Source organism: Macaca fascicularis, chromosome 1, assembly GCF_037993035.2.
Source record: "Macaca fascicularis isolate 582-1 chromosome 1, T2T-MFA8v1.1".
NCBI lineage: Eukaryota > Metazoa > Chordata > Mammalia > Primates > Cercopithecidae > Macaca > Macaca fascicularis.
This window is the reverse complement of record NC_088375.1, coordinates 42,143,847-42,165,134: the sequence shown is the minus strand read 5'-3', so window position 1 is coordinate 42,165,134 and position 21,288 is coordinate 42,143,847. Positions and strand designations below refer to the sequence as shown.

Genomic DNA, 21,288 nt, shown 5'->3' with positions numbered 1-21,288 from the left:
AAAAAAAAAAAAAAAAAAAAAAAAAAAAATACTGCCACACAATGAAGTCTTCAGGCCTGTGGCAGCAGGCAGAGCTGCTCACTCCCATGCCAACTGGCCCCAGATTGCTTGCTCCCTGAGAATGGGATTCACCCCTTAGCATGTTTTGGTTTCCTCCACCATCAAATTGCTAACTCCCACCCCTGCCGCTTGCAGAGTGTCTGAGTCTAGTGTCATCTCTAGGCTTGTTTTACTTGCTGCACAAAACCTCTCCTGAGCAGAGAAGCTGGGTAACCAGTCTTCCTGACAAGAGGAGTGTGTACTTGGCAGTCATCCCATGGGCAGCCTCCCTGGTGTCACTGCCCAAGCAGATGCCATCCCTCGCCTTGGCCCAGACCACTCAGGAGACATGCTCTGAGTCACACACTGGAGAGCTAGAAAGAACTGCAAGGTCCCTGGCCACTGGGGGTTTATTCTTTAATCTGGGGAACAAGACACACACAAATGTATCCACACAATGCCATAAATGTCAAATGATGCTCTCCACAGATCCCCAGCTCACGAGGCTCAGAGAGGAAACATACAAATGGACCCAAGTATTCAGTTGGAGAGGAAAGGCAGGGCTCATGGAGTTTTATTAGGAAAGGAAAGTGGACATCTCCAGTGTATATATGTACATATACACTGTTGTTTGACATCGCATAAATTGCTGGGCTTTGGTTTCCTGGGGATAATCATGGTCTCCATACCATAGAGTTATGGTCAGGATTAAATGGAAAGAAATATAGTGTCTGGCAAGTAGTCAATAAATGTTAGCTAATGCTACTATTACTACTACTGCTATTATTATTGTAATTGTTTTTATTATAAACCCTGTGTTTGTTCAGTCCCCCTGGCAGGGGAATAGGGACCTCCTTCCTTAGTGGCTGTCAGGTGAGGAAGGACTGTGACCACAAGCTGTCATCTGATAGGTGCCAGGGAACTCTTCCTCCCACCTCAGCCTTGTACTCCAGACAGGCCACAAACCCATGTACATGAATAAAACTTCTATGGCAGAAACCGAAGTCCCTCGACTACGTATGACTAAATGAGGCCTCAAAGCACAGTCTCAGCCAGCCAATGTGGAGTTTAGAGGGTGCTTCATCCATGAGGAAGAACTTGGAAGGAATGGCAGACAGATACACACACACACACACACACACCACACAGAGGCACTCATGCACACACACGAACACATGTGCACACACACATACGCACACGTGTGCACACACACGTGCACACATGCACACACACATACATGAAAAGTGGTGTTCTCATTGTCTTCAACTTGGTAAATGAGTTTCTGGGCTATGCAGTAGAAGGACCATTTCAAACCACAGTAAAGGCTCCCCAGCCCCACCTTTTGAGGGACAAATACAATATAAACCCTCTTTGTAAACACAAGACTCTGCAACTTTCATTTCCCAAGCATTGGCTACTCTGAAATTATTATCATTACTATACAAAGGAGGAAGAAAACAGCATTAGCTGCTTTGCAGATATTATTTCACTTACTATTTATATCAGTCCTGCAAGGCAGAGAATGAAGCCCTGATGCTTGTGGGGAAAGCTCAGAGAAGCGCAAGCCCACAGGGCTGCTCCTTGCCTTTGTTACAACTGTAGTGACTGATAAGTAAATTCAAATTCAATTCAGCTTCATTTTTTATTATCACCTGTTTCGGCAGCGCTGAGAAGCAACTGCTTTGGTAACGAACTTTAAAATTAAAACGCATTGAAAGAAAGATACGGTCGTAAGTCATACAGCCATCCAGTGCCATTCTAAGAAAGGAGACCTGAGAATGGTGACTACCAGAGGTGATCACCTTGTGCAAAGGAGAGTAGGCTTGGCGCGAGGATGAAGAAGGTTCATCCTCTTCCGAAGCTGGTTAAGAAGGAATAAATTCTAGTGTTCAACAGCACAGTAGGGTGACTAGAGTTAATAGTAACATATTGTATATTTCAAAGTACTGAGAAGATCTGAAATGTTTCCAACACAAAGAAATGATAACTCTTTGATGTGATGCATATCCTAAGTACCCTGATTTGACCATTACACACTGCATGCATGTATCAAAATATCACATGTACCCTATAAATATGTACCATTACTATATGCCACTTTAAAAATCAATAAATAAGTAAATAAAAATCAAGGGGATTTGAGAGAATTGTCATTGGAGGGGCCCCATCTCAGTATCACAGGGGACCCCATCTGCACACTGGCCCTACTGGGCAGGACAGGGAGCCTGCTTCTGTAGCACGACTTCATGTCTCATTTAATTTTTAAAGAAGTGTGCTAAAAAGAGAACCTGAAGACCTTCAGCCGTCAGAAGGCAGGAAGTGGGAGCTGGGTGTGGGAAATATACAGCAATTCTTCGCTGAAGTATGCCCTTCCCCCTTAAAGGAACCCCAAATGGAAGTCTTTGTCAGGATGTGTTACTCAATTAGAACTGCAGGCTCTTAGTCACAGTCCCCGGCTTGTGCAAAGGACACACTGAAAGCTGCACAGAGCAAGATCCCCAGGAGGCCCTTGAGAGCTGGAAGAACAGAAACTCCTAGTGATGCTGACAAAGAAGGGTTGTTTGAAAGAACCATCAGTGCCTTCGGGTACAGGCTCAAAAAACCCCAAGGAACCTTTGCCTACCGAAATTTTTCCGACTGCACCCTACTCTGTGGAGAGGCTTCCACGTCTTCTTCAGCTATCTGTATTATTATCCTCCTGGAAGTGTAAGTTGATGTCAATGCAAGACACACATTTCTAAAGTTCTAGGGTAACGGGTTTTTGTTTGTTGAAGTGTCTATGATAAGAATTAGAGGTATTAAAGAGTAGTAAAGGAAAGGACATCATCCTAATTTTAAATCCTACTGGCTTAAAGAGAAACAGCTCAAAGAATGACTTTAGGAACCTGTTCCTCCAACGTGCCTAAAGTACTTTTCCTCCACAGATTTAAAATAGACAAATAGTCTAGGCCAGGGGTCCCCAGTCCTCAAGCCATGGATCGCTGCTGGTCCATGGCCTGTTAGGAACCAGGCCACACAGCAGGAGGTAAGCGGCAGGTGAGTGAGTGAAGCTGAGCTCTGCCTCCTGTCAGATCAGCAGCAGTATCAGATTCTCATAGGCGCACGAACCCTACTGTGAACTGTGCATGTGAGGGATCTGGGTTGCATGTTCCTTATGAGAATCCAATGCCTGATGATCTGTCACTGTCTCCCATCATCCCCAGATGGGACCGTCTTGTTGCAGGAAAACAAGCTCAAGGCTCCCACTGATCCTACATTATAGTGAATACGTAATAACAGAAATACAGTGCACAATAAATGTAATGTGCTTGAATCATCCCGAAACTACCCCCACCCTGCACCACCCAACTCCCCATCCGTGGAAAAATTGTCTTCCACAAAACCAGTCCCTGATGCCAAAAAGGCTGGGGACTGCTGGTCTAGGCCTTGCCATTCAGTGTCAGGTATGATTTCATCATATATGTTTTCAGTATGTTTCTGTAGACATGTGTGCATTCAGCCCAATACACACACCCCTAAGACATGTAACAATCAGTGTGAACTGAGTATTCTCCCACTGGAGTAGACTAGATGAAAGTGACTGACAGGAAGTGTTGAATCTGTTTCTCCATCTGTAAAATGGGGACAATAAAACCTAACTTGCAGAGTTGTAGGGATTAAACATATACATGTAAAGTATTTAGCAAAGCTAGGCACATGGTGGGTGCTTAATAAATTGTAGCTCTTATGATGATATTGAAAAATGAGACCAACTTGTCCAACAGTAAATAAAACTGTCTAGGTGAGAAATGGGGCCCATATCTCAATCAGTCAGTTCACATTCAGATCCTCAAACAAGCCAAGTACCACAGGGCCTTGGTGCTTCTCACTCTGTCCTGGCTGGCTTCTCCTGCTCCCATCCTATCTCTTTATTTTTATTTTTTCAGAGAGAGTCTCGCTCTGTCACCCAGGCTGGAGTGCAGCGGCATGATCTCAGCTCACTGCAACATCCGCCTCTCAGGTTCAAGCAATTTTCCTTCCTCAGCCTCCCAAGTAGCTGGGATTTCCCTGTAGTTGCTCTAGGGAGAAACAGTCTCTTCCCTTCTCAGTGGTCCTTCCATTGCACCACCATGTTGTATAGAATTTTAGGCAAAATGTTTGCCTCCCTTATTGAGGGGGAAAACTTCTTTCTTGTCCATCTGTGTATTTTGGGTACCTAAGGGAATCCTTGTGTGGCCCACATCCAAGGGTTATGAACACTCTGGCTTTGGAGGGAAGCAGTGCTGGGCTGTGGGGTAGCAGGGTGGAGGCTGTTAAATGGTATTACACAGAAAGTGTCCTGGTTCTTTAGTAAGGGAAGAAAACCATCAACGTTTTGCACATCATGATGGAAGATGCAGCCTTTTTAAACAATACAACTAGAACTTAAAGTATAATACCCTAGAACAACGTATAATAAAAAAAAAAGTGTAGGAAAAAAAAACAATACAACTGATAATAAGTTTTGAGCAAAACTATGCACACAGAATAGGGCATAGGCCCTGTTAAAAGAATAGCTTGGAACTTAGGAGAGGGGCAACAGGACTGCAAAGAGAGGAAACCCAGGTTGATACTAGAATCCCACTGTCCATTATTCATTATTTGTATTTATCTAAGTATTATTGCCCCCGCTTATCCATGGAGAATTTGTTCCAAAATCACCAGTGGATAACTGAAACCTCAGAGAGTACTGAACCCTACATATACTATATTTTTCCTATACATACCTACCTATATAAATTAGGCTCACGCCTGTAATCCCAGCACTTGGGGAGGCCGAGGTGGGTGGATCACTTGAGGTCAGGAGTTTGAGACCAGCCTGACCAACATGGTGAAACCCCATCTCTATTAAAAATACAAAAATTAACTGGGTGTGGTGACATGCACCTGTAATCTTAGCTACTCAGGAGGCTGAGACAGCAGATCACTTGAACTTAGGAGGCGGAGGCTGCAGTGAGCCGAGATCATGCCACTGCACTCCAGCCTGGGTGACAGAGAGAAACTCTCTCTCTCTCAAAAATAAGAAAAGAATTAGGCACAGCAAGAGAGTAACAACAATAACAACTAATAATAAAATAGAACAATTATAATAATATACTGTAATAAAAGTTATGTGAATGTGTTCCCTCTCAAAATATCTTACTGTACTATACTCACCCTTCTTGTTGACTCTGGATGACTGAAACAGTGGATAAAGGGGACTACTAATACCCACATAAATCACATGTGGAATCAGATCCAGTCCTCTTTCTACAATGTTCAGTCAGATATCTTTTTTTTTTTTTTTTTTTTTTTGAGATGGAGTCTGGCTCTGTTGCCCAGGCTGGAGTGCAGAGGCACGATCTTGGCTCACTGCAACCTTTGCCCTCCCAGGTAGCATGCACCACCACGCCTGGCTAATTTTTGTATTTTTAGCAGAGACAAGGTTTCACCATGTTGGCCAGGATGGTCTCGAACTCCTGACCTCAGCTGACCCACCTGCCTTGGCCTCCCAAAGTGCTGGGATTACAGGCGTAGGTCACCACACCCGGCCTCAGCCAGACATACTTTTTTTTTTTTGAGACGAAGTCTGGCTCTGTCGCCCAAGCTGGAGTGCAGTGGTGCAATCTCTGCTCACTGCAACCTCTGCCTCCCGGGTTCACACCATTCTCCTGCCTCAGCCTCTTGGTAGCTGGGAATACAGGCGCCCACGACCACACCCGGCTAATTTTTTGTAAGTTTAGTAGAAACGGGGTTTCACCGTGTTTGCCAGGATGGTCTCGATCTCCTGACCTTGTGATTCGCCCGCCTCGGCCTCCCAAAGTGCTGGGATTACAGGTGTGAGCCACCGAAAGCAAAAGACAACTCTGTCTTTTGCTTTCATCACAAAAAGTTCTGAGTTAAAGAACCTCACGGTAGGGCAATGGAGTAAGCAAACAAGTCCGGTCAAGACTCTTGGGTCTGTAGAAAGCAAACACGAAGTTTTGTAATAAAGGCTCATGACAGAAGTTCATTTTAATGAGGCTTCTTTCTGTCTGGAAGTGTAAGCTGTTATGCTTGTCATAAAGCAGGCTCTTGTTGCTTGGTGACTAGCTGAATGATCACCTAAAGAATTTTTCCTCCACTCCTTTACCTGTCGGGATGACACTGGGAATCTCTGTTAGCTGCTGGACTGTGCATTATCACTAAACTATATTTCTAATAACACAGTCACTGAGATAATGTCCTTTTGTTGAATAATTTCCTCATTCAGTAAGACTTTTAAAAATTTATAAAATTTATTATTTCAATAGCTTTTGGGGTACACCCCATCCTCCCTGTTCTGAGTCTCCCAAGTCTATTATATCCTGAGTCTCAGTTTCTTGACTTATTGTTATCCTTCCTTGACAGCCTTTATCCTGTACTGTGGGACTTAACTGCTTTCTGGGTGGCAAAGAGCATCTTGATTAATGAAGCACAATTGCCCCATCTGCATTCTGGTGCATAAATTTAATAAGCATCTCCCTCCTCTGTCCACCTAACACCTTTTATCCCCTAAGCCCTTCCTCCATGTTTTACCATCCAGAGGCAACCTCAGATCCAAGTTTCCATAAGAATCTATATGTTTCAGCTCTGTCCTTGAACCAGGACTGCAGGAGCAGATAACCACGTTCTACAGCTTGAGCATCTGTGCATGACTAGCTAGAACCTGGAACACACAGGAAGAGGAGGCTGGAAAAGTGGAAGGAAGGCTATCCCCAGGGGCTGCTGGGCTTAAACCTCCTCCTGCAGGGCTGCAGGGCCCTCCTCCTGTAGGAAGCAGGTGCCTTCCACCCCTTTCCCAGGGCTGGACGTGTCAGAGCCTCTTTAATCACAGAGCACTTTCAGCAGCATTTTCGTTTACAGTCAAACAACAAGTCATAAGAACAGTTTTAAATGCCAAAGACATACTGAAGAAAAGCAAAAAATAATTAGCTGTGCTGTTAAAGTCTCCTCCCCCGGCTTACTTCATTAGAAAAATCAATCGAGGCATTAATGGCTGTCTCCGACTCTAATGAGCTTTATTCTAATTAGACTCACAAGTTATTATTTCAGCTGGAAAAAGGTCTCGTTTGTAATGAGCAGTAGAGTGTGACAGCCTCTGACTGTTTCTTTGACCATATATAGGAATGATCACCATGATAATAACAGTAGTGACAACAATCCTGGGATATTGAGCTTTTCACTTCCAAGAGAGAATAAGTATTCACTAAACAGCTTTGAAACCCCTATGAAGTGTTTATTATACCTGAATCCCCATTTCACCAACAGTAAGGAGGATATTTTGGAAGCTTTAAGCCACATACTTTTTAAGCTTTATTTGAGGCTGGCACTTGGATGACTTCAATGATGTTCTTTCCCCACAAGGAGGCGAGCAGGAGTGAGGATAAAGACATGGAGAGAGAACGCAGACAACCATGTTCTCTTGGCCATGTTGAACTGATGTCCGAGAGCAGGCCTTGGCAAACTTCCTCTGGGAAGGGCCACAGTAAATATTTTAGGCCTTGCATTCCATATGGTCTCACTGCGATTCAACTCTGCCATTGTAAGCTTGAAAGTGGCCATAGATAAAAGTAAATGAATGAGTATGGCTGGGTTCCAATAAAACTTTATTTATGGACACTGAAATTTGAATTTCATGCTGTTTTTCACATGTCACAAAATAGTCTTCTTCTTTTATTTTCTCCGAACCATTTAAATGTGTAAAAACCATTCTTGTCTCACAGGCTGGATGTGGCTTATGGGCCATAGTTTGCCTGCCCTGCCGCAGAGAACAGAATTAACCACCAGTAGCATCAGAGGCTAACGCTGTTCAAGGGTTTTGCCCTCTTCAGAGCTCAAACAGCAGGGATAATTTCCACCTTAAGAGACATCTCCCCAGAGCTCTTCTGCGAACACTGTTCTTAGTTTACAAACATGGAAACAATGAAAATCAAAATTAAATGGAAAAGTTCATCTCCAACAGCATCTCTTCCCCATCAGTCTTCAAATTTAATTTCAATCTTTGCCCACATGCATGACATTTTTATACCATTTCAATCCTATTATAGACACAGTGTTTTATTTTGTTTTTCACTTAACATTATCTTATAAAATTCTTCCTTGTTGTGACTGACTTCTTCTAATCAGACATATCATAATTTTTTGTGGAAGATTTCCATGCTATTCATTGGACTTAAGTAAAAGGGATGTCTTAGTGTCTTCTCAAGTGTAAGAGTTAAGATTCAAATGCTACCACCTTGCCCCCAAGCCAGGAAACTGGGAAAACCCACTTGGTAGACTGGAGCCTCACCTCCCCCAGGATTCACTTCCTTTTGGACAATGGCTTTAGCAAACCTGGCATTTTAATTCATTTGCCTCTTGACAAAGATGTGCCTTCCAGACAAACTCTTTAGAGCTCTTTGTTCTGAAAGAGCTCTCTGTTCCACATACAGCCTAGAATTTATATTGAACTTGCATGGAGGTTTGGGGAGACTAATCACACATCTCCTTTCATTACGGTTTTTAACCAGGAAATACCAGAAGGAGTTAGATGAGGATCAGTTTTCTTGCTGGATTACAGAAGCTGGCAGGTCCCCATTAGTCCCTTGCCTCACACTTGTTGAGACCCTCTGGATGGTGACTGACTCAGCCAGTCACATGTGGAGAAAGGAGAAGAGGTTGGGTTTGCCCCTTCACTGTTCCCTGGGCTGGGCCCCTGGAGAGGGAGAGTTGAGGGACATACTTTCAGTTGGTTCCTTTCTTTCCTCTCCACAAAGGGGGGTGACACTGTTTGAGGGACCACAGGGCTCACCTTCCCTTCCTTTCTCTTTGCTTTCAGAATAGGAAGCACATGCATTTGGCCAGGAAGAAGACATCAGCTATTGATTGGAGGGCCCTCTCTCTAGAAGGCAGAGAACAATAGACTAGCCAGACAGGAAGGAGAGAGGCCCAGAGGGCAGTAAGGAGTGGGCATCCGGGGCCCAGGGTTGGGGAGAACACTTCTGTTTGGCTTCCTTTCTCTTCCAGGGCATGGCTAAGGTGGCCAACCTGCATGCACCCCAGAAGAGGAAGATGAGTAGGGCCCATGGGACTTTACTATGGAGACCGAGGCTTCCACTGGCCTGATTAACCAATTTTCTGAGAATGAGCACCTTGGGAGGATAACAATCGAAGGAGCCCCAGAGGACACATGACAGGCTGGGGCCATCAGAACTACTGATCTGTGGGGACTATCTGGCTTACTGAATTATGAAACGCAGGTTAAATTAAGGGTTGTCACACATTTGGCTAATTAGTCAATAAGAACAGTAATTAATAGAGGTCAGGCAATTCAACTGCATCTGTGCCCATGACAATCAGAGCCCTTGGAAACAGCAGTGATTTCAAGTGAAATCTAAATCAGCAGTGTTTCCGGCGACCTAGAGCAGGGCCCATGGCCCATACGTTAGCACTTCCTGACGGTTTTCTTCCACCCAAATCCACATGTTGGGACCCAGGGGAAGGTGTAGCAAAGCCAGTGACCACTGTGTAATCTGCTTTTGTTTTTTCCATTTGACACTTGGTCAAAAAAACACATTCCTGTTTTCATAGACTTCTTTTGATTTTGAGGAATTTAAAAGATACAGAGAAGCATGAAGAATGTAAAGACACTATATTCCCACCACTAGACATAAGAACTATTTTGGTATCATCTGCTGCTAGCCTCTGCCCTCCTTCTAAGAAATGAAACTACCACCCATTGCTCATCCCTCATCCCCGGGTACAGCAGTGTTCATGGGTTTGGTCGGTTTGTATGTTTAGTATCATTTTAGATACTTTGATATTCATGTTATATGATATAACAAATATACTACACTTTTATGTGTATATGAATATTTAAATATATAACAGATATAAACACATGCCATTTGTAAATATGCCATATAAAAACTGATGGTGCTTAATAAATATTTGTTGAATGTCCATCTATAAACAATGTATTTTTATGTTTTTAATGTACATGGTACCATACAATTTTTATCATTCTGCATAATCCTCTCTTCACTTAATAATTGTATTTGAAATCTATAATTGTGACTATGTGTGTGTGTATATATATATATATATATATACACCTCTCTTCACTTAATAATTGTATTTGAAATCTATAATTGTGACTGTGTGTGTATATATACACACACATATATATGCGCATATATATACATATATATACACACATATATGTGTATATATATACACACACACACACACACCAGGCATATATATATACACGCACACATATACACATATATATACAGGCATATATATGCCTGGTTTATGTCTCTTAACTGCTGCATAATATTGCACTGTAGGAATATGGAGGATTTTAATTATTTGTTTCTCCATGGGTGGATACTTAGTTTGCTTCTGTTTTTTTGGCTATTGAATAAAGAATGCTGCAGTGAACTTTACTGTAGCTTAATTGATGGTTTTTACCGGTTTGTACTAACATTACTTCTTTATATATTATGCCTACAAATCGTTTGAAGTTTTAAGTGTTATGAATATATTCCAAACTTGCTCTGGATCCACACCTGGGAATCATTCGGCCCATTAATAAGGTAGATACTGACCATGATACTCATCTGGCTCCCTGTGTCTGTTTTCAACTTGTAAGAAACCCAGAAGAGAGGCAGGGTATGATTAAGCATCTCTAAGCAAGCCTCCAACACTCAGTTTTGTAAATATGAGCTTACAATTTTTTGGTACTCCTTTTTGAATCAACTTAGAAAAATGGAATTGAAGTGATGGGAGTCTAGAAGTGTCTACTCCAAGAATGCGTTCTCTAGGAACAGAGCAGAATGTGCCTGCACTCGATAGAATTGTGAGAGAGGAACAAAGTGCACCAGAAATAACAAGGTACTTCAGAATAAATTTTTCAAGCAATGTTCAGAACACAATATGCCTCATAATTCCTTCCCAGCTGATACAAACGGGAATGTCTCATTCTTTGCTACGGAGGGTGCCGTTTAGTGGGAGATGAAAAGTTGAGGGTAAATTGGATAAGACATTCTCTAAAGTTCCTTCCAATGCCAAATGTTATTCTTCCAGATTTGAAGCTCCCTAAAGACAAGAACCATATTTTCTAATTTCTCACTATGTGCCTCTCATGGCCCTGGCTCATTTCTAGGTCCAGAGAACATGTTCGTGTCAAGCTTATTAAATGGATTAAAGAAGTCAGTCTTACAATTTCTATGATTTTGTTTGGAGCCCCTTTCCTAATTTCTTTTTGTTGTTGTTACAAGCATATTTAGGTTGATATTAATACTTTCTATTTTTTAAGAGACAAAGTCTTGCTCTGTCACTCAGGTTGGAGTGCAGCAGCACGATCACAGCTCACTGCAGCCTCAAACTCCTGGGCTCAAGTGATCCTCCTGCCTCAGCCTCTCAAGTAACTGGAACTACAGGTACATGCCACCATGCCTGGCTAATTTTTATTTTTATTTTTTGTAGAGACAGGGTCTTGCTATGTTGCCCAGGCTGGTCTCAAACTCCTGGCCTCAAGTGATCTTCCCACCTCAGCCTCTCAAAAGTGTTGGGATTACAGGCATGAGCTACTACACCTGGCCAATGAATATCTTTTAAAAGGCTGATAAAAGCCTTTCAAATGAGACACAACAATTAAGAGTAAAACTTCCAAACAGAAAAAATTATATAGGGATTCAGCTGTACCCATGCCACTGACTCACTGACTCATTCTGTAATCACAGCTCGAAAGTTAGCACAGGTTATTTAATGGCTCTGTAAGTGTTCACAAGAATCTAACTCCTGAACATGTTTATTATACCACATAGGAGGGAGGTGGATGAATACACTGGAAAGTGTGTGATTCTAATACTCTTTCTACAAGGAGATATTTGTACCATAGGAAGGCACTTGCTCACGCAGGATCCAAGTTTCTAAGTTCTGCATTTTCAGGTTCAGTCTTAATACCACCCCCCAATCCCATCCCAAATCCTTCCTGTATAAATGGCCTTGATGGTACAAATACAGGTGACTTCAACCAAAATGAAGGCTACCAATTACAGAGCACATAAACATATCAAACACTACTGGAGACTCTATGTGTATTTTCTTCAATATCCCAGACAAGTTAGTATTATTTCTCAACTTTTTTTGGTGAGGAAAGTGAGAATCACAGAGTTTAAATTAATCTTTAAATTAATTTACACAGCCGCTGCCAGAGCCAATCCTTGACTTTGAGTTACACAGAGTTACACAGCCGCTGCCAGAGCCAATCCTTGACTTTGGCCCAGGTTTGAGGCACAGGCTGTTTCTCTTGCACCGTGCTGCCTCATTCCCTAGGCCTCTGTCAATCCAGTGATCTGGCACTGAGCTTGCTCTATACCCGCTATGCTGCTCCAAGTAGAGAGCTCTACTCTAGGAGTCTTCCAGGTCACATTTCCTGCCTTTGTATGCTTCTGTCTCCATTTGAAGCCCAGTGTTCTATCTGCATCATTCACTCATTCAACAAGTTTCTTAAGCATCTTTTTGTCCCAAGTCCTGTGTTGGTTCTGAGGAAACAAAGACAAATGAGACCCAATTCTTATCCTTATGGAGCTGTCAGTCTAAAGTGAGTCTTTTTAGATGTTCGTAAATAATAATGCAGTAGTTACCAAGACTGGTACCCTTTCTCTCCCTGCGTGTTCTCTGTAGGGCTGATGCAACATCCATGGCTGCCAAACCCAATGAATGGAAAGGTGATGGGCAGGAACAGCAAAGGACAGCTACAGAGAAGGCAGGGAAAGGAGAAGCTGAATGGGAACAAGTCAAGGGAATGAGACACATCAACATCCCTGTCTCTGTTGCTCTCAGTGGTACCTTGGGTTTCTTTCCTTGTCCGAATACTTGAATCCACGGCAAAATGATACCATTCACTGACTGTGCCTCACGCTGCTATTGAGTTCAGAGCATTGTTGGCCACACCTGATGCACAGAAATGGCCTGGTTTTTATTTGGACTCATGACTATGTTGTGTTAGAAACTGAACTCTCCTCTTCTTCTTGCTCCCTAAAGAGCCAGGCTGATAGATCCTCAAGAATTTTCTGAAAATCAAGCCCTCCAGAAAAAAGAAAGTGTGTTGCATTTCTTTTCAGCTTGTTGCCTGATTCATTTTCCTTGACGGACTCATCTACTACTGTTAGCTGTATGGGCATGCAGGATCCTAAAGCCCAGAGTATGCACACACTTCACCAGTGGTTCCTACACCAGTGTCATCATCATGACAATTAAGAAGTGATCTGTATAAAACTATGCAGTAGAGATAAAACCAAAACAGACCAAGTCACATCCTTGCCTGTTTTAATTATAACTCTAATTTGGCTGAAGAATGAGGGAAGGTAAACTCAGAAGAGAGAGGTGGCAAGGCAAGGTGATGAAGGGAGAGGAGACAAAAAGAGACTTGGTTATGAACAAAGCAACTTGGTTAAAACATGCTTACCATGCAGCAAAACATTGTTTCATGGAATGAGGATGGCAGCCCTGCCCACTGCTAAACTACATATGCCAGAAAGAGTATCTCTCTGCCAGTGCTGAAGGCTTTGGTTGCCACTGAAAGTGACAACCTGCTGGGTGGGAGGAACACACCATGACTTTCTCTGCACACGTGCGGCAGGCCATGTTACATTGTTCAGGTTTTGATGTTGACAGTCCCAGGTTTTCTCACCATTGTTGGGCACTAAGCAGGCCTTTACACACACGGTTAAAAAATAAAACCCATCATCATATCCGCCACATCTGCCAAATATTATATTTGGTTCTTTAGCAACTCTGAGGCTAAACAGACTACAGAAATCGTTTATATGTAGAACCCAACATCATAGTTCACAACTATGTGCAAGTCACTCTTCACTGGATGAAAAGCAAACGTCTTCTGATCTCTGACACACTGACTCATAACATGGATCAGACTGATCTGATGTACTGTCAAGAGACACTTCTTGAAAAAAATTTTACGAATGCAGATTTACCATGACCTTTCTCACCAATCAGGTTGGTTCTGAGGCCATGGAAATCATGCCACTTCAGGAACTCAAACATTTTGTAAGTGTAAATGACTGTTCAATAGATATAGAGGTCTACAGATAAACAAACATCTTTTATTTATTTTTATTTACTTTTCTGACATGGAGTCTTGCTCTGTCGCCCAGGCTGGAGGGCAGTGGTGCAGTCTCTGCTCAACTGTAACTTCTGCCTCCCAGGTTCAAGCAATTCTCATGCCTCAGCCTCCCGAGTAGCTGGGATTATAGGCGTGCACCACCAGGCCTGGCTAATTTTTGTATTTTTAGTATAGACAGGGTTTCACCATGTTAGCTAGGCTGGCCTTGAACTCCTGACCTCGGTCTCCCAAAGTGTTGGGATTATAGGCGTGAGCCACTGCACCCAGCCAAACAAACATCTTTAAAAATCAGCTGATTTAAGTCCACATACTGCTCTTTCTCAGACATTTCCTGAAATGTCACATTGAATAATATCAATCAACAGAGCCCGAATCTCAAGATCACACAGGAATATGTGAGATGTAGTAGGCAAGCTCATGGCTCTCCCTCAGGAGACTGAACTATTTTTACAGAGAGGAAGGAGGGGATGTAAGAAAGGAAGAAGAATGAGTTTGCATGGTGTCATCTGTACTCAGTTCCCTAATCCTCTTTAAAGTCACAACTATCTATGGATAAGGTCGCCAGCTAGGCTCACGCATGCTCATGATTGCAGCTGGGCCCTGGATCTGACGGAAGCACATCAGCAAACTACATAATAAAGAAATCCACAGTTTCTTTGCCTGGGGCCCATGGCCAGGTTCCATGGAGTCTTAAAACCCAGAAATTATACTTAAAAGTTTTGTGTATATGATTTGTGCATTTTCATAGGGAGAGTCTTTGTAACTTTTATAAGACTCCAAAAAGATGTATAAGGCCCAACAAAGTTTAAGAAGCCTTTCATCAGAAACAGTAACCAGGTGCAAATGGCACTGTACTAAGATACTCTTCATTTAATATTCAGGATCCTCTTTGAGGAAGCCAAGGACTCCCTGGTCATCAGCCAGGGTCTTACATCTTCATAAAGCAAAATATAAATCTGTTTTTGCCTATAGAAGATACTATTATTGCAGATACCTAAAAATGTGTTTACTTTTTCTGCTTTTTACAAATAAACTGGAATGTATAGTGGACAGCATATCTTAACATCTGATGTCACTTGTATTTGGTACTATATTCAGAAACTCCTCCACAGGCTGCTTTAATCTAGATTCTGTCTTTCCTCTCTAGGTATAGTGAAAAAATGAAGTTTAAAATCACTGTTTGATCCACAGAAAACTGTCACTTTCTTAAAGCTGCAAAGTTAGGCAAATGCTAACACTTCAAGTAAGATTCTAGGAGCCTGTGAATCATGAGGTATAAGAGTAACTATAGATTCCAATGGAATAACGATGGTTAGATAGCAGAGTAAAATAGAATGAGGTGAATAGAAATGAGGCGGTTCCCACTGGTTCACAGTGTTTTTACTCTCCAAAACGAAAAGTAAAAGTAAATCAGATTACAAGCTTCTTTGAACTTTCACTGCTCTCCTGACAATCTGTCTCTCTTGGTCATCTCCAGTCGTAGCAGTGTGTTGTGGTCTCCCACCACCAGCATAGTGAAATGGTGCCAAGTCCTAAATGTCTGGTTAAAGGACCTGAAGTTTCAACCCCTGAACCAGCTTAGAAGGCAAATAGTTGTGTTCCATGGAGGAGAACCTCACTCTCAGTGACAACAGCAGGTCGTGAGGGTGAGGATGGTGGTGGTGGTGATGGGTGAAGGACTCCTTGAGCAGAAAAATAATTAGATTTTTAAAAAATTCACTTTTAAAATTGAACTTGTCAAAGCAAGGGCCTGTTTATTATTTATATTGTACTCTATAATTTCTATCTAATTTTGTATCCTGAGTAACTAGCATAATGCTTAGTATAGTATTCAGTAGGTGCTGAATCTTTTTTTTTTTTTTTTTGAGAGGGAGTCTTGCTCTGTCACCCAGGCTGGAGTGCAGTGGTGTGATCTCGGTTCACTGCAAGCTCCGCCTCCCGGGTTCAAGCGATTTTCCTGCCTCAGCCTCCCGAGTAGCTGAGACTACAGGTGTGTACCACCATGCCTGGCTAAGTTTTGTACTTTTAGTAGAGATGAGGTTTCACCCTGTTGGCCAGGCTGGTCTCAAACTCCTGACCTCGCTATCCGCCCGCCTTGGCCTCCCAAAGTGCTGGGATTACAGGCGTGAGCCACTGCGCCTGGCTGAATCATTTTTTTAAATTGCATTTTTGCTACTTGCTTTTTTTTTGGTCACCATAACTTCTTAGAAAACCACTTGTTCAACTGTGGTGCAAAGGTAAACAGCAGCTCTGCACTGTGACAATCTCTGAATTAGAGTAGTCCAAAATGTGCAAATTAAGTTTTACTATAAATATGAAACCACCTTTCAGTCCTGATTCTATATACTAATGGGGCTTTTACATCTATTTTGAGGAAGACAGAGGAGAAATTTGTTTTTTGGTATCCAACGACAAATTAGTTTAGAAGGCAAATTCAAGCCATGCCCTAAAGCCATCTAATAAATGTGAAGGCGGCAGCAAGGAAGGGCACGTTTACATTTCCATAGGTTTAGTCAATTTTGTTTCTTATTAATTTAAGGGAGAAATAAAGAATTACTGGACATTTCTGGGAGATGAAATCTTAAAACTCAAGATCTCTCAGCATGACTCAATCTCTCAACATGAAGCTGTAGGTGAGTTTAATCTTCTTTCTGTTTTTAAACAACTCTGTAAAATCTAAATAGATTTGACTTGCATTTATGGTTGTCCTCATGCTAGCCTGGATCACATAAATATTTAGCAACGGTAAATGCCCAGGAAAACAATTTGGAAGAAATTTGGAAGAATCCAGCTTTCAATTTTGGTTATATAAACTATGGCAAAGATTACATTAAGCAAACACACATATTAAGGAGGGGTATTTTAATTTTTGGAGGCTTAATGTTTAAATGACATATAAGATAGCATATTCAAAATATTTGGAAGGATGAGCTTTAAGAGACGAGAGGAAGGAAAGCATGGCTCAGAGAGTATAGAAAATTGCCTGTAAGAATCTACAGCTGGGTACATGTCATGCCTGAGATAGGAGCTCTTCTTCAAATGTAAATGTATTCAATAGTGGAAACTGTGTTTATGCTGAATCTACTAATGCTCCTTTGTCCAGGGAAGCTTCCATCCAATAAATGATCAAGTTATCAACTTCATTTTCCTTGTAGTACAATCATACTCTACATTATGGATACAAAAGCAAAAGGGGCTCTCAGATTTCAGGTGGGAGCAATGAACTTCAATGTTAAGTAAAAGGAGATAGAATTTCAATTACCAAAACACACTGGGCTGGGCACGGTGGCTCAACGTCCATAATCCCAGCACTTTGGGAGGCTGAGGCGGGTGGATCACCTGACATCAGGAGTTTGAGACCAGCCTGGCTGACACGGTGAAACCCTGTTTCTACTAAAAATATAAAAATTAGCTGGGCATGGTGACACACACCTGTGATCCCAGCTATTCGGGAGGCTGAGGCAGGAGAATCGCTTGAACCTGGGAGGCAGAGGCTGCAGTGAGCTGAGACTGCACCACTGCACTCCAGCCTGGGTGACAAAGTGAGACCTTGTCTCAAAAAAAAAAACCCCACATTGGATATAGATTATATCATTTTAAGTGTTTGCAAATGTTGTTTAAAAAGATAACTTAAAATTCAGGTTTCAAGTTTTACCATCTACCCCTAACTACTATGCAAATCTTTTTCTTGCCAAAAAGCTAGTTGGGGAAGTCCAAATAAAGAAAGCAAGAAAAGATCTTCATCATTCCAGTGGGAAGAAAATACAGGTTGAATATTCCTTATCTGAAATGCCTGGGGCCAGAAGTGTTTTGAATTTTGAACGTTTCCGAATTTTGGAATATTTGTGCTATATATACTTACCAGTTGAACAACCCTAGTCCAGAAATCCAAAATGCTCTGAGCATCATGTCTGCACTCAAAAAGTTACAGATTTTGGGGCATTTTGGATCTCAGTTTAGGGACACTTAACCTGTATTTCTTTTTATGCTTCTCTTTACTAAAAAAGGTTACTGACAAATTGAACAGCTTTTGAACCAATATGTGAAACTTGGCAACTGTTCCTGGATGAAGTTTCCAACTTAAAAAGTCATTCATAAGCCACAATTTTACTGAAAATAAAAAATTACTATAGTTTAATAAATATTTATTTATGCATATCCAAGGAACATTATAGATTTAACTCTCATTTTAATTCATTATCCATCTCTATTCTTCACATTGATGACCTTTACTGGTCTTTTAATGGTGGCTTAGAAGATTATACAATTATTCTCTCAGCGGGTCCACCTCAAAGTGGGATCTGCTGCTAAATAATACTAATGAATTTAAGATGTCCTTCATTATCTTCCATTGAATGATATACATCATAACTTAGGAATTCATAAATAAACACAAAAATAAAAGGGCGACACAAAGTAAAAAGAAATATAAATTAAAACTGAAAGATTTCAAAGGTAAAATAAGCCTGTCATGCTTTAACCATAGTGTGATATGTTCTGAACTTAGGATTTCACTTTTCTTTAGAATAAAAAAAGTATAATACTTGGATTTGTAACTCTAACATTTAAAATTCACCCCTTTGAAGAGATGAATTTAAATTCTATAAGTATGTAAACTCTTAATTATGACCATATCCCATACTTCATTCCATTGATTAGCGCATGACACACTGAGATCAAAATTGTGGGTTCAATTTCCACACAGATCAACTTTGTATCTTATTGTCAATATAAATCCCCACACACTACCAGAGAAGCAACTTAGAGACAATGCTTTGGAATCAGACAGACCTGGGCTGGAATTCCAACTTGTCCACTATTAGTCTTGCAAATCTGAATAAATTACTCAAGCATTCTGAGCCTCAGTTTCCTTCTGTAAAATGTAGATAATACCTGTTGCAATACCATTATCTTGAGATAAGTATAAATTGAATTAGGTATAACATGCTTGCAAAGAATTCAGAGCAGTGCCACACACAGGCCCTTGAGAGGTTTCAGCAGGTACTATGGGCCCCCTTGCTGTAGGAGGTTAGTGCAGGGCACTGGGTGCAAAATGACACGCAGTGGTCAGAATGCTCGGTCTAGGAAAAAAGACTGCTTATTGATTTCCAACTGACTTTACATACTTTAATAAGCAAGGACAGTCCTGGATCCTGGGAATCTCTATTATACATTAAACATTCTTACATGCACTTTATTTAGGAAGGGCAGTGATTTTTATTTAACTCTCCACTCAAACCTTCACAAAAATAGCTTTATGACATAGAAACCAGAATGTTATTGCCCTCACATATGAAGCCATTACTATACTTCCCTTGAAACATGTAGGTTATTTATTTCACTTCTTACCTTTTCAATTTTTTCATCCAGCATTCTGAAGAATTCTTGTTGGCTTTCAGAGATGTGCATGCTGAAAAACAAAGGGTAGTTAAGTGCATATTTCAGTGTTTTACTAAACCTGGTCTCCTCAAAGGAAAAATGCTGAGTCCCCAAACTTTGGGGAAGACATTTATTTATTGCAGACTTTTCCACTGAAATACTCTGAAGTTACATTAAGGATAAACAGTACAGTATTCCTGAAAATGTGTTTCATAATAGTCTATCAGTGCCTATGACTTAAAGGAAGACAATTTCCTTTCAATGTACAGATGCTATGTATAGTAACGTTACTGGGAGCTGCATGCCAAATTCTTTCTTCAGATACACATTTGTGATTTTAAAAAAAGCATGAGCAAGCAGCACATGGCACATTTCAACACTGTATTGAAAAGAAAAATAAAAAATAAAATGTATCCTAGTTATTGTATTGAAATATAATTTTACAGAGGTGGTCAATATCAGCATGATCTCCAGCTGACTAGGGGTGTGGGCCAGTGGCAAACAAGCTGAGGATATACAGATGACCTGATATTACTCCTGAGCACGTTCTGCACTGGTGGCAGCAGATACACCTCTGAAAACACAATTCCACTGGAACATGGGAGGATGCATGTCTGAGTAGCACTTGCTCTGTGTTTCCTGTCCTATGACATTTAACAGCCTTCTTAGTGACACGGCTGACAAGGCTGGTGGGGACAAAACAAGATGGTAATGAGAGCAGGGATGAATTACAGATGGGAAGGGCATGGGGCAGTATAGGACTTAGTCTTAATGAGCCATGGTCTTAATGACAGTTGTTTCTACCTAGCAGATAGCTGTGGGTGTTCCAAGGAGGTGAAGGATGCTGGATAAGAGAGGTTATCACACAGAGTTTCCTTTAGTTACTATCAGCGCCTACAGGTTATCCTGTCTGAGGAAGCGGGTTAGGGGTGAGCTCTGGAATGGCTTCTTCCCTTCATATCCAAGTGTGGCGAAGAGCCCATCGGACGTACCCTTTAGCATCATGCCTTATCCTTTAGGGGCCACAAGGAGGGGCACAAGTGACCTGAAACGCTCCGGGCCTCCTGTGACAGACAATGGGGCCTGAGGCTCAGAGGAGGTTCTCCCCTCTGTATAAAAGCAACATTAAAATCTGTGAGCAATGACATTAACTCGGCTATCAAAGGAAAACAATGTATATATCTGATTCCCCTAATCGACTTCAATGGTTTACAAAGCACTTTCACATATATCATGTAATCTTACTGCCCTTTATCTGATCATTCAAATAAGGTAAACATTTTGTTTGGGAAACACGCCCTCTCTTATTGCAGGTTTGAAAGGCAGAACAAAATCTGGGATGATGAGAGTACATTAAACTGTCTCCTCTCTGTAGGATCCTGGACAGAAAAGTCAGTTTGCATAGCTGAGTTTTCCCAGGTTCTTCATGTTTTCACTGTCTCAAGCACCAAACATTTTTTATTTGAGCCATGTTGGATACAAATCTTTCTAAATTTCACATTCTTATAATAGAAGATCTCTCTCATAAACATTTCTTTTTTTTTTTTGAGATGGAGTCCCACACTTTCGCCCAGGCTGGAGTACAGTGGTGCGATCCCGGCTCACTGCAACTTCCGCCTCCCGGGTTCAAGCGATTCTCCCGCCTCAGCCTCCTGAGTAGCTGGAACTACAGGCATGAGCTACTGCGTCCAGCTAATTTTTTGTATTTTTAGTAG

At 41.6% G+C, this 21,288-nt stretch overlaps 1 protein-coding gene across 1 annotated transcript in view; it reads right to left on the bottom strand.

Moving 5' to 3' along the window:
• C1H1orf21 (chromosome 1 C1orf21 homolog) overlaps nucleotides 1-21,288 on the bottom strand; it is a 250,448-nt gene that overhangs the window by 11,043 nt on the left and 218,117 nt on the right. The window contains exon 5 of the mRNA XM_005540223.5: nucleotides 19,544-19,604. Within this exon, the coding sequence (XP_005540280.1) occupies nucleotides 19,544-19,604 (61 nt within the window). The remainder of the gene's footprint in view (nucleotides 1-19,543; nucleotides 19,605-21,288) is intronic.